The 14,342-nt window shown below is 36.5% G+C and overlaps 1 protein-coding gene across 1 annotated transcript; it reads right to left on the bottom strand.

The window, feature by feature from the left end:
- Positions 1 to 3,457: 3,457 nt before the first annotated feature.
- LOC116159008 lies at positions 3,458 to 6,453 on the bottom strand. The gene is made up of 3 exons (XM_031471895.1): positions 6,314 to 6,453; positions 3,818 to 3,958; positions 3,458 to 3,770 (listed from the first exon to the last, which is right to left on the bottom strand). Exons 1-3 carry the CDS (start codon positions 6,369 to 6,371, stop codon positions 3,625 to 3,627), a joined length of 345 nt encoding a protein of 114 aa, XP_031327755.1. The 5' UTR covers positions 6,372 to 6,453; the 3' UTR covers positions 3,458 to 3,624.
- Positions 6,454 to 14,342: the final 7,889 nt, after the last annotated feature.

Below are 14,342 nucleotides of genomic sequence, written 5' to 3'. Positions count from 1 at the left end.
TCAACTGTATCAGACCATCTGTGGCGTTTCTCTCCTCGGGAGCATATCAAGGAGTACAGCCTAACCACCGTCACTTATGGCACGACTTCCGCACCGTACCTAGCAGTATGGACCCTGCAACAATTAGCAAAAGTCGAAGCTGAGCAGTTCCCAGAAGCATCGGGAATCGTGAAACGGGATTTCTGTATTATGGAAGACTTAATAACGGGTTCCTACAACCAAGAAATGTCGAAAGTTGCAAGGAACTTATCTACACTCTGCCCGAGGATCTACAGGAAAAGGGGTGCATGGATCTTTGGCCAGAAGACATAAATAAACCTAAGCGTACAATGGACACCGATCCAAGATGTCTTTTGGTTCGAAATAGATCTACCCTCGGAGAACACACCTACCAAACGAAGCGTCCTATCCCAGATCGCAAGATTATACGACCCACTAGGCTGGCTAGCCCCCAGGGTAATACGGGCTAATCTGTTCATGTAGGAACTTTGGAAAGAATCCATTGAGTGGGATAGAATCTTCCAGCGCGGTTGATGGACTACCTTCCAAGAAGATATCGCGCAAGTAGGCAGATCGAAATCCCAAGATGGATCTACTATTAAATTCTACTATTAATATTAAAAACAACAAGAAAATGCTGAACAGCAAGGAAATGTGTAGATCAGGAAATAAACTGTAAATTATTGGCAAGGTATTCAGTATGTCCTGCATACTAACATAGTTAAGATTGTGGTAACGCGGCACCGCTTCGTTGAAAGCTCGAAGAACCAAATTGTAGCACTAGGGTTGTAACGCCTAATGTACCAGCGATCCGGCTCGAAGGACCAAATGTAGCGTTAGGGTCGTAAATCCTTACGTAAACCCAACCAAACTTAGACAAAGTAAATTCGGTCGGGGATTATCTTATAACACAAACCAGGTACGTAACTGACAGTTCGAATTGTTGACTGATAATATTTATTGTAAGATTTACATGCTTATTTATATATCACAGATTTGGTTCCTTAACTTATCTTAATTATGTTAGTATGCAGGAAATGCTGAATACAAAAACCTTGCCAACAATGCGCTTAATATTGCAGTTTACTTCCTGGTATACGCATTTCCTTGTTATTCTTAAAGTTATACTTCCTTACTTTTTCAGGGTGCTTTAAATCTGTTTTAAATTAGCATCTTGGCCCGCCAGCAGGAAAGGAGATCGTTGTCAATCTGTTCTAAGATGAACACTGTTCTTCTTTTGTAACTGGGCCGTAGCCGTCCCGCGAATCTTCTTATACACCATTTTTGAGTTATTAAGTCCATCAAGTTTTATGCACCATTCTTGTTTTATAGATAGCAGTTTCTTAATACGTATTGAAATTCATTTTGCTTTGGAGGAAGGATTAACCTGCTTCCAGTGGAATGAAATACGATTGAGTTCGATGAAAATCTAGTTCAGAAACCTTTGCATTAATCCATCCCATAGGAAGACATCTCTTTCTAATCCGTGCAGTTTGTGTAAGTAGATCACTTTCCCGTTCCATTATCAACTCGTCAATTATATAATATTCGTCATACGATATGCACACATGCTTTTAACGCAATAACTAAGATCGGCTGCTCCATCACATCTCATTACCGTATAAATTTAAATTTGTAATAGGAATCGATACACTTGTTGCCTTTTCATTGGGATCGCTCGGATATATTCAAATTAATCATTTCCGGCGAACTATCTATTATCATTTCCTTTAAGCACGCGTAAATTATGCGAAAGTTTCTCTGCCAAAGCAACACGCTCATTAGGGATTACAATAATTCCCTTTTAAGGCACCTGATTATTGAATAAGGGAAGATGTGATTTGTATTGTTGAACTAACACGTAACTAAAATAAATTGAGTCATAAATAAAATGGAAGCTCGATAAGGTGAAAAAGGCGTGTTGATTTTTGCGAATGAGCTTTTCGGGGTATGAAAAAGTTATAGCTTCAATTTCGCATTTGTCACTATGACAACTTAATTTATCACCTCTTGCTAAACTTCATGAATCATGAATTTTTAAAGAAATTGTTTGAAATGCTGACGAATTTAATGCTAATGAGAAATGGAAGCCGGACAAAGACGGTAATAAATTGTATCCAGAATAAATCACACCGTAACTTTTTACGGTAAAATTTTTATGTTCGCTTTTATCCATCCATGCAGCTGCTCCTGGAAAATATAAATGCATCCACGGAATAGTTCCGTAGGGATTTAGATTGACGCATTCTACGTTCAGATAAAGTACCGCGTATTTCTTTTAACAGTGAATCGTTTCATTCAAATCTTAGCCCAATTTATAATTTCCCATTGGCATAGTCGCCAAATTACTGTGACCATACGAAAGCAACCCTTATGTTTTTCTTCATCCAACCAGTCAAATTAAAAAGGATATAGCCTCTTTGCCGCATAATCAATTACTCCAACGTTAATTAAAATAGTATTAGGAAACCTCTTTTTCTAGTATTTGTCAACCACTATCATTATTCTTCCAGTTACTTATGGCAATTTTTCAAGTCAAGTAAGCGTTATCGACAAGGCGTATTGTAGAAGACACATCCACCACCTACCCCTGTTGTGAGTTTAGCGAGTGCATGCACCGACAATAAATTAAGCGTTCACATTTTAGTACCTACCTAATCTGGGGCCTTGGAGAGATAAGTAGTTTAATGTAGGTTTTGCAAGAGGTAATTAAGATTTATTGAGCTTTAAGTATAAATTTATGTAACGGTCGGATTTTCGTATCACAGATATTAAGTTCGCTCATAAATGTGTAGGGGATAAAGTGACGACACATTGCTGAATCTCGGTGGTACGTATATGGTGCGCGTTTGAAACTGCATTTTTCGGATTTTATACAATTTTATAAGAGTTTAGCACCGAATATTGGGCGACGTTTTCAGGGTGCAGTTGTAAGAAATGGCTGATAACCACCCCCAGAATGTTAATACTGTGGATTGTACCTGTTGATAAATTTTGGCGAAAATGTTGATTGCTAATAGCAGGGCCATTTTTTTGACTCTACTAAGCTCCATGGTTGTGAAAGTGTTTCGAGCATATTTCAATTTCACTACTTAATTGTCTGTTATGCGTTGATGTCAATTTTGCTAAAATGTAGAAACTAAGTTGTAGCTCGAAGACATATTTCCTTGTTAATTGAATGGGACTCACATTTATCAAATGAGATATTATCGGGTTATTTACTTAGCATTGTAAATAGCTACACCACCCTTTCGAAAAATCTTCAGCATTTAGTAACTAATATGTTCTGGTTATGGATATGTTACGTCCAAAAACGCTTCCCTAACTTTATTTTTTCCGATATTCCAAGTTCAGGTCTTAATAACAGCCACGCAACGTATCTATAGAATTTTGAGAAGGGTAGAGTTTTGCCGACGATAGTGGGGGAATAAGGAGTCTTTATCACGGCTTCCAATGGTTGTTGCTGTAAATACGTATATTAGGTACAACATAATTATTACATTTTGTGGTTTAGAGGATAATTTAAAAAAAAACGAACAAAAATATTAAAGAACAATAACATAATTAATCCTAGTAGTACGCAAAAAAATGTTCACAATCGTTGTAAAGGATTGGTCTTATTGATCAATAGCTGTCAGTATTGCAGTAGTTACCTTCGCACTGCGAGCAGTGTAAGGTGTTGACGCCTTTCATTTTCCTTAAGGAATCGCAATTAGACGACGAACAGGATCTATACACACCAAAAATCTCCTTCTTGTACTCCATACGAGCTAAAATAGGTAGATGATTTTCGCGTATTAGATAACATATTACTTACTTGAAACACGAAATATGCAATACCCAGGTGGCGAACAACTGGAAGTTTCGGTAATATTAATAAACTTACGACAGTTATCAATGTGTTGAGGGAACATATCGGACGAACCATGGCATTGGAAGCAGGTGTTTTTGGTAAAACCTACGATTTGATACGTTTAAGGAAATCAAATTAAAAATAATATACAGTCAGCGCGTTATAGCATGGCAAATGACGGCGCAGACCGAACGTGACATCGGCAACTATCGGGAAGAACTTGTCGATTGAAATTCCTAGTGCAGTGGCGTAATTCAAATTTATTTCTAATGAATGGGTGCGTGTTTACAACAACACAAAACAAAAATGATGAAAACTACCTTAAAAAGCACAACATATTATATTTCAACAGTTCAACTGAATTATTAATTTAAAATTGGTGATTGATGACGTTCGTATGTTTCCGTAGAAGTCAAAAATGAAAAGTAAGTGGTTAAAAGTACAGTCATCTACAGTGCTATTTATTAAGACGTAGACATAGGGTGTATTGTTTTTTCCTATGTCCTTAGAAGAGCGCCTAATGCATCCAAAATAATTTTTTTCACTACTAGCGTCTGATGACATGATTATTAACCTTTTTTCCACTTGTAAAGTAGACTTTCTCGGCATTTGTTCAAAGTGGTTAATAATTTTTTATTATTAACTAGTAGTCAATAATGAGAACTGTCACGCTATCACTTTTAGAAAACACAACCCGAAATTTCGCTCAATGAACGTTTAGACAAGTTCTCTAAAACGAATAATTGCCACCATTCGCAATTTCCAGAGAAATTACATACCTAAAATTATCACATTTTGAAAAAATTCGAACGAAATTACTCTTTGAAAAATCTCAATGACAGAACAAAATACGGCCTGTTTGACTTGTACTTCCACGTACTTGATTGACATGTTAAATTAAGAAACAAAAAATTCTGTCCAACCGTTCACTTTCTTATCAATATAATATGTTAATTTAGAGGATTTCAAGTGCTAGTAGTGAAAAAAATAGTATATATACCACGGTAGAGAAGTCTATTATTGCCTTCGCACCTTACACCCCTCGGCGCAAGCGCCTCGAGATGTAATCTTGGTGCTCAGGCAATAATAGTGGACTTCTCTACCTTGATATATAATGTACTATTTTTTAAACAAATAAGTCTGTGGCTGTCAGATGAATTAGTTTGAATATTTTTGCTTTGATTTAACAGAAAGTAAATCTCTCGCGCTCCTTAAACTGTTACCGACACTATACCAATTGACAATATCAACTTCTTCTTCAGTTGAATACATCGCGCACGAACGAGTATAAAAATACAGAAGCCAAAGCAAATGCTATTCAAATTAATTAATGTGACAGCCAGATTTAATTTGTTTTTTCGTCGACCTCTCGATAACAACATAAATTACACCTTAGTTACAGGTGTAACAATGAAGCTCATTAATGGTTAGAAACCATTATACGTTAACAACCATGAATCGTTAGCAACCACTTATATATACCATTATGCATTAGCAACCATTAATCGTTAGCAACAACTTATACATAACAACCATTTTATTAAAGGGAATGACATTTATATAACAATTCACTTTCGGCATCAGCTGAGAACTTCCATCCACCTAACCATTTTAATCTCGTTTTTAATGTAGTGAGATCAGTAGCCAGTATGGTCGCCAACGATCTCAGCAAATCATATCCTGGTGTGTAGCTTCTCGGATAAGGTATTGCTAAGGTATTCAGTTTATTTACCTTCAACATTGAGTACGTCGACCACAGGGATGAACATTTCTATATCTTTCACTGTTAATACACGTACTTTAGTGCAGTGCAGTGCAGTGCAGCAAAAGAATTAATTACATTCTAATTTCACATACCTTTTCAAGGTAAAATGTCAACATGACATTTTCGAAAATATCTCCTTTCAAATTCATTGTATTCCATCAATTGCCGAACTGATCGAAACCGTTCCAATAAGTTTCTTTTGATTTGAGCGGATATACTGTTAAAATCGCCTCCGCGGCAGAGCAAGCAACACTTTCACTGAGATTACGAGGACGGACGGTACAGCATACAATAACACATTACTATAGCAACGACAATAGCTGTAATTTTAGTGAAAAATCGTCGGAGCTTATAATTTCGTTTGTAATTTCTTGTAGTTGAATTTAAAATTACCTACCCCAGTGAAGTCGACGAAAAAACGTTGTATGCAATTCATGTATAAATCGGCGATTATTGGTTCGTTCGAATTTACATCTCACTCACCAATAAAATGCCTCATTTATACACTCATTGCATAAATAACTATCAAGTAGTCATTTGGTTGCATAAAATTAGGCGCCTTTCAGAAGAGATTTCCTCTTCAGTAGACATAGGGAAATACAATATACATAACTCTCAATGTCTACTTCTTAATAAATATCGCTGTATATTTAGACACTGTGCATGGATAAAATCATAAACGTATCGTTACATACCTGAGGTAACACCTACACACAGGAGACCAACAGAAGCCAAAACAAGTTTAAAATGCATATCTTTAAAATGATGATAATACTCGTCTATGAGGCATACTACACGCGCTTTTATGCCTACGCGTCAAGAGGTTTAACAGATTAGATACATTTCAAAATAGATATTTATTATATGCTTATCTTATCATTATTGAAAAGACATACTGATTACTATTTCCGTTGGTAAGTAAATAAATTCACAGATTTCGCAATTCATGCAACCATCGTAGGAGACATTGGAAATGACAACCGTATAACGCCATATGTAAAACACAAATAACTCATTCAATCGGAAAAATAGACCTAGTTTTCATAAACGCGATTATTGCAATTTTTATCATAATTTATTTCGCGCGAACGTTCGTTTTGTAGTTGAAAATATGCGAATATTCGCATTTCGTACCAAACCTGCGAAATTCGCGACAATGAAAATTAGGCTATAAGCGTGGTAATATGCTCGTAATACTATCAAAGAAGGTGTACGAAAGTTGTAGATGAAATTAACAAAACGATTGAGCACTATTTAGTAAGTACCGTATCAGTATCCGCGACTTTTCTTTCACCTACCGATCACGGTCGAGTATAGTACAATCCTCGCTTGATGCGACACTGTTGTCTTTTCGCAGCTTGCACTAAACATCATAACTTTGTGCCCATATACGAAACACTTGTGAAAGCACAAACATTTCCAATGTTAAAATGTTCAAAACCTACCTCTGGGCTTTGCCTCGATATATACAATACAATCACATCAAAACGAATCGCAGGTTGTAATTGGAAATATTGATAAAAAATTATATTTTTTTTATAGAGTTACACGTCATTTTAAAGGCCGTAAAATCTTCTTTAGACAATACCCATAAAGACAAATTTGTATGGTCTGGTTATGTGATTTTTAAAAACCAATTCAAATACAAAATAAATTAATTTTACGCATTTCACGTTTTATATAACATTTATTTTATTACCGATCCTCGAGATGTTCTTAGGGGTATAAGAAAGGTCGCTATTGTTTTTCAGTTACGTAGACTAACGGGCCCAAAAACTACCTGAACCTCTAAAAAAGGGCGTCTTTTATAATTCCGGTTACAAAGAACATATGAATGCCCTGTTTTCTGTGTCAGTAAATATTACTTAAGCATCAACCAACTATGCAGATGAAAAATATTGCGCATGCGCATTCCATCTTTTGTAATTGCGCAATCCCATTTTTTTTTAGTTAAGAAATTTAAATGAAATTTTATTTATAGGCACCTCGAGTAAAAGTAAAAATTATACCGAATCAAAAAATTAAACTGATTTTGTTTGTTAAGATATTTAAATGAAATTTTGTATGTAGGCACCTCGAATAAAAGGAAAACATACCGAATCAAAAAGTTCGTTTTGCGCATGCACAATCCAATTTTTTTATTTGTTAGGTTATTTAAATGAAATGTATATAGGCACCTGGAATAAAAGTAAAACTAATGCCTAAGCAAAAAATGTGTTTTAAAAGCTATGCTGATCTGGTGGGTCAGACTCAACCCCTTAAAGTTTGTTGCAAAAATGATGGATGTGTGAAGATCTCGAGGATCGTTCGGTATTCATTTGTATCGGATTTTTAAATAATACAGTCTGTTGAACACGAACACTAGCAAAGGTACCTCCTGTTGTCTGCATTTATATGTAGGTATTCTGTGTCTTGGCTTTGAAATATTGTCAGGTGAAGTTCTATACACTTATACACTACCGTTTTTAAATGTCCCCAAAGAAAAAAATCAAGCGGTGTCAATTCGACCTGCGTAGCTCAGATGAGCTTACGTTAGTAACTCTAACTTAGGCTACAAGGGTCCTGGGTTCGAATCCCAGGGAAGGCATGGCTGTTTGTGATTGTATAGTGGGTTGAGTGGGAAGAGTAGCAAATTGCTAACACTTCTCCCACTATAAAATAAAGGCAATAAAATAAAAAATAAATAAAATAAATTCGAGAGACCGTGGTTTGTTTGTTGCCTGAAAAACAGAAAAATATAAAGTGCAAACGTTCGGGTAAAACAGTGGGTAATAAATCGACAAGTGTATTCGCATATGCACTTAATAAACGAATGACAACTGGAACCTGATGATTATCGAAATTATCTGCGTATGGGCCAAAATACCTATACGGAATTGCTGCTACAAAATACTATAATGAGTTCAGCAATCACTCCTCATGAGCGGGTATTTAGAAACAGCAAGAGACAATGAAGATTTAAAATTTTCAACACATTATCTCCGCTCAAGCTTTGGGGAGGATAATTTCTAAAACCTGTAAAGCAATAACTAATGTTCCTCAAGAAAAATATTGCAAGGTAAGTATAATTTAATTTTTATTTTAATATACAAAAAAAGTACAGAAATATTTAGGGCACAAAATTACTATATGAACCTGTTGAGGACTGCTGCCAAATATGTAATTGATTGGTTGTATTCAATTGAAGTATTGTTGCTATGTTGAAGGTAAGAGGGTTGCTGCCAAATAGGATATTGGTTGTTGTACTCTGCTACAGTAGTACTGCTTTTCCGAAGTAGTAATAGATGGGGTTCTCTCGTAATAGATTCCTGCTCTTTTTTTGATTATGATAACTTTCCTCTTGCGGCATATTTTCTTCGTTAACTGAGGAGTCTTCTAAAATATTATGTGCTGAGGTTTGTTTTTCTTCATAAAACAAATGTATAATAAGAACTTTTAACATTGGAAATATATACTGACGTCTTTACAAAACGGTCATGGAAGTAGATGTTTTCCCGAAGAAGTAAATCAAGTACGCAATTTTTTTCTTCGATATTTTAAAAATAACAAACATAAATAATTTTCTTTGGTAAATAAATGAAAAATCCTCAAAAAAAGAGGTATATTTTTCATACATTAGGTGATTGGCGGAGAGTTAGCCAAACTTGCCCATTTCCAAGATATTTATTAATAGACCTGTTCTCTAAACGTCCCCGATTTTTTGTATCATTGCTCTTGTAAGGGAATAAGAGAAGCAATCACCGGGAAGAAATCAAGTGCCGAAAAAGTTGTGATTCAAATATTAACGAACATTTTATAAAAATTTCAACCGCGAGAAACATATTACGCCTGAATTTATTAATTCTGATAAACATGCTGGAACTTTATCAGGAGAAAGCAGCAGTCCTAGTTCAATTTACTATTTTTACGAACCTCTGAGCAGTCACCTGTAGTATTGTGTATTCCCAACATTTTGACCAAATCCATTACAAAAATATAATACCACAATACCACCTTGCTGACCGTCAACGGTGTTATACTCTGATGTTTGAGGGGGTGTTTGTTAATCTGAAATAAGAATACCGTTAACGACTAAGCTCTATATTTCAGAATATTATTCGATGACATCGTGTTAATCGCTGTCTTAAAAGTAAGGTTAATTGTTACGTTCGCGCTCTGCTCAGGTTCTCTGGAAGGCCGTCAGATAGATGGAGGTCGAGATGTTGCCAGGCCTCGAGCGCTGTTGCCAGCTTGCTACTATACTACATCCCTCCTCTTCTTTAATATATAACAAAGTCTGCCAGGTGAAGGGGTTTCCGTTTGTGACGCGTAGGTCTTCTCTGCAGCTGTTGTTCCGGGATAACCGTTGTCTCAGAATTTGTTATAAGTATAGGCGGACTATTTACTTCTGAACTCAAGGGTGGATTCTCAAAGGTAGGTTTTGGTTCTACTGATGGTAGTGGTTTAGGAGTTACATTTGTAGGGATGCTTGAGGTTGTAAGGAGTTTAAAATATGAAGCGTTTCGAGTAATTGTTTCCTGGCCTCGGGTTGCTGTGATTTTTGTTCCTTCAACCTTGCCGACTTTATAGGGTCTGGTGTCATATCTTGGTGTTAAAGTATTTTTCTTTTTTTGTTCGCACAGCACTATATCTCCTACTTTTAAGTTGTTTTTTCTAACATTTCTTCTTTCGTCTGCATATGCTTTTGCCTTTTCTCTGTTTTTTCTTTCAACGTTATCTCTTTGTTCCTCTTGTTTTTCTTTAATTTGTGGCAATAAATCATTGACTTTGTAGTTGAAAATTAATTCGAAGGGTGATTTGGATGTCGAGGAATGCGGTGTTGATCTGTAATTTAAGAGGAATTCTTGAAGTTGGGAATCGAATTTTTCAGTTTCAATGTTTGCGCAGATTAGAGATCTTTTTAATGTTTTTACTAGCCCTTCGACCATGCCATTAGCTTCAGGCCATAATGGTGTTATTCGGTGATGTTTTATTCCATAGTCTTTCAAATATTTTGCTAGTTCGAATCCATTGAATGGTGGTCCATTGTCGGATGTCAATTTTTGTGGAAAGCCAAACGTTGCGAATATTTTATCTAGAATCGGTTTTAATTCGAATTTTGTTGAGTTAACGATTTCTATTATTGGGAATCTTGTGTGTTCGTCCACTAAAAGGAACATGTACGAGTTGTTCGGGAATGGCCCTGCGTAGTCAACGTCTAGGTGAGCAAAGGGTATTTCTGGGATGTCTTTGACAAGCAGGGGGTCTCTTGCCTGACAACTTATACAACTTTTCACCTGTTGTTCTACGAGTTTGTCTATGCCAGGAAACCATACTTTTGATCTGATTAGCTGTTTCGTCTTTATAATTCCTTGATGGCCCTTGTGTGCTAGTTTGACAGCGAGGTTCTGTAAACATGTTGGGATTACAATTCGGTGTCCCCTTAGAATTATGTCGTCGTACTCTGTTAATTCACTTTGAATGTCTTTGAAGCGTCGTAATTCCGGACTGTTCCATAGACTTTCTGTGTTTGATTTAATCGCTCTTTTGAATAACTGAGTTGTAGGGTCTTCTTTGGTAGCGTCTTTGATTTGTTCAAATGTCAACTTCTTTGGTACGCTCTCAGTAATGATGTTTGATATATATTCTTCGGTCTTATTTCTTTTGTCATCTTCTGTTTGTTTTGCGTGTCGGCTCAAGTAGTCGGATGGGTTGGTTTTTCCTTGTTGGTGACATATGATGAAATTGAATTTCTGGACTTTGAGACATATTCTTTCGATTCTTGCGCTTGGTGATGTTCTGGAGTTTGTTAAAATATGAACCAATGGTTTATGGTCGGTGTGTACCGTAAACTGGATTCCTAAAAGATACAGTTTGAAGCGTTCTAAAACCCAAGTAATAGCCAACATTTCCCTCTCAATTTGGCTGTAATTTTGTTGTGTAGCCGTTAGACATTTGCTTGCGTATGCCAGGATTTTTTTTTCGTCTGCGTGACCTTGGGACAGAATTGCTCCTAAGCCTGTTGGGCCTGCGTCTACATGGACATGTATTTGTTTATTGGGGTCAAAATAAGACAGAGTCCGCGTGTTTGTTAGTAGCTTCTTCATATTTTCGAATTCTTCTTGGTGGTTGTTGGTCCAGTTAAATGCATTATTCTTCTGTGTTAAACTACGAATGTATTTCCTATTTTCGGAAAGATTAGGTAAAAATTTTCCAATGAAGTTCACCATTCCTAGGAAACTTCTCGCTTCGGTGATATTCTTCGGGTGGTCAAGATCTTGGATAGCCCTCACTTTGCTTGCATCTGGAGAGACTCCTTGTTTGGAAAAGATGTATCCAAAAAACTTGATTTCCTCTGTGTTGAAAATACATTTTTCTTTGTTTACTGTTAAGTTGTTCCCATCTAATGTTCGTAATACGTCATGTAGTGCTTGATCATGCTCGTTTTCTGTTTTGCCGAAAATAAGAATGTCATCACTTATGTTTATTGCGTTCGGGATATGCTTTAAAATCTGTCTGATCTCGTTTTGAAAAACTTCTGCCGCCATGTTGATTCCAAAATTTAATCTTTTATATCTGAATAGACCTATGTGGGTTGAAAATGTTGTGATATAGCGTGATTCTTCTCTGATTGTTAGTTGATGGTAGCCTTCTTTCAAGTCTATTTTGGAAAACTTTGTTGCACCATTTAGTTTTATTAAAATATCGTCAAAAGTTGGTGTTAGGTGCCGCTCTCTTACTATAGCTTTATTAGCTGCACGCATGTCAACGCATAGTCTTATTTTCTCAGAATTGTTCTTAGGTACTATCACTATTGGAGATATCCAGGGTGTTGGTCCGCTTGCTGGTTCTATGATGTCTAGATCCTGAAGTCGTTGGAGTTCTGATTCTACTTTTGCTTGTAGATGAAACGGTACGCGTCTGTGTGTTTGTGAGATTGGCTGTACGTTTTTGTTTATGTGTAGTTTGACTTCGGTGTCCTTTAAATTTCCAAAATATTTGGGTATTTTTGCATGAGATCTTCTGTTATATTGACGGTTTTGTTACTGTATGTTAATTTCAACAGACCTAATTGCTTTGCTGTTGGGTAAGATAACAGGGGTTCTGCATTACCATCAATTATAATTAAGTGGTCTTTGACTGTGTTTGATTTATAATTTAATAGGACGGTGATTTTTCTGTTGGTTGTTGTTAAAATTATTTGTGCTTTGATTTCGTTGTCTTTGTTTTGAAAGCTGCATGTTGATGCTAGCTGAAGTAGTCTGGTATAAAATTGGTCGACTGTTTCGTGTTGTTCTTGCTTCGCTTCACGGAATTTGAAAATTTCAAAATCAGCGTTGATTTTAGGTTCGAAGTAGGTCTTGAATTTTGCTACTGCTGTTTCGTATGGTGTTAAAGGAGGATTCTGGGATGGAGGATCAGGAAGAGTTTGAAATAAATCGTAAGCGTCCTCACCTATGAAGTGTAGTAGAAGTGCCTTCTGTCGATCTACTGTTGTTACGTTTGCCGCAATGATGTAGTTCTCAAAACGGTTAAGCCATCGTTTCCATCTTTCTCCTATGCCTTTTGGATCGGATTTGATGTCGAGAGGCGCAATTCCTGGTATCGAGTTTAATATCATTGTTGATGGGGCTTGTGGGGTGATCTTCTCGTCGCCAGTGTTATACTCTGATGTTTGAGGGGGTGTTTGTTAATCTGAAATAAGAATACCGTTAACGACTAAGCTCTATATTTCAGAATATTATTCGATGACATCGTGTTAATCGCTGTCTTAAAAGTAAGGTTAACTGTTACGTTCGCGCTCTGCTCAGGTTCTCTCGAAGGCCGTCAGATAGATGGAGGTCGAGATGTTGCCAGGCCTCGAGCGCTGTTGCCAGCTTGCTACTATACTACAAACGGCACCAAGGAAACCAGGTCTATAATAAACAACGAGGTGCAGTGGTCCGTCGTTGACAGTGATCGTCAACAATCCACCGTTTTGGTATTATTTTAAAATGATCTAAAGCCAACGGAAGTGCTCTTTCACCTAGTCTTGCAAAGTAAAGGATCGATCACCTGGTTTCTTCTGATCTACTTGACATGTGGCAACTGTACCTTTTAAGAATCGTAAAACGACATAATATGGTGACAGTGATGCCACATTATTAACTAGCTCTTAGCGAGTTTATAATTTTGCGCTGTCTGTCCGTCCGTTCGTCCGTCCGTCCGTTAGCACGATATCTCGTAAACGAATGGACCGATTGCGATGAAATTTTGCAGGTGGATTCTTTATCAAATTTGTAGATCTTGAATTGGCAATGTAGGCCAAAAAATAAAGAAAGCCCTTTTGACATCTCCGTTAGTTATGAACCGAAGTGCTTCAAATTCAATATGCGCATAGCTTTAGCCATATAAGACGCAATTCCAAAACTTGAGCCTAATCGATCAGCATTCACAGTGCTCTCTTCGCATCTCGGCCATTTATAAACCGAATTGCAAACTTTCTTATTTATGAAATTTGATACATAGGCACTTGGGATAAAAGCAATTTTAACGCCAGTTTCAAAATTTGATTTTGCGATTTAATTCTAACACACTCAAGGAAAATGGTACAAAAACACAAACAATTATTACAAAAAGACTAAAATTAAAACTTAACTACTTACATTTCTTGTCCGTGAATTGTATTCCAAATCAAAGGTATCCTTTCACAGTTCACAAAAAATTACAATTTTCAATTAACACACTTTACACTAACGACCGGCT

This window comes from Photinus pyralis, unplaced genomic scaffold (genome assembly GCF_008802855.1).
Source record: "Photinus pyralis isolate 1611_PpyrPB1 unplaced genomic scaffold, Ppyr1.3 Ppyr1.4_LG1, whole genome shotgun sequence".
Classification (NCBI taxonomy): Eukaryota; Metazoa; Arthropoda; class Insecta; order Coleoptera; family Lampyridae; genus Photinus; species Photinus pyralis.
The sequence above is the reverse complement of the archived record's forward strand: the minus strand, read 5'-3'. Positions and strand labels throughout refer to the sequence as shown.

What these genes read in the sequence shown, in the direction of transcription:
- LOC116159008 (XM_031471895.1), bottom strand. Translation starts at nt 6,371, where the DNA reads ATGCATTTTAAACTTGTTTTGGCTTCTGTTGGTCTCCTGTGTGTAGGT. An exon ending in GTGTGTAGGTGTTACCTCAG is followed by an intron (nt 3,959 to 6,313) that starts GTATGTAACGAT and finishes ATCAAATCGTAG; the next exon opens with GTTTTACCAAAAACACCTGC. An exon ending in TTGCATATTTCGTGTTTCAA is followed by an intron (nt 3,771 to 3,817) that starts GTAAGTAATATG and finishes TACCTATTTTAG; the next exon opens with CTCGTATGGAGTACAAGAAG.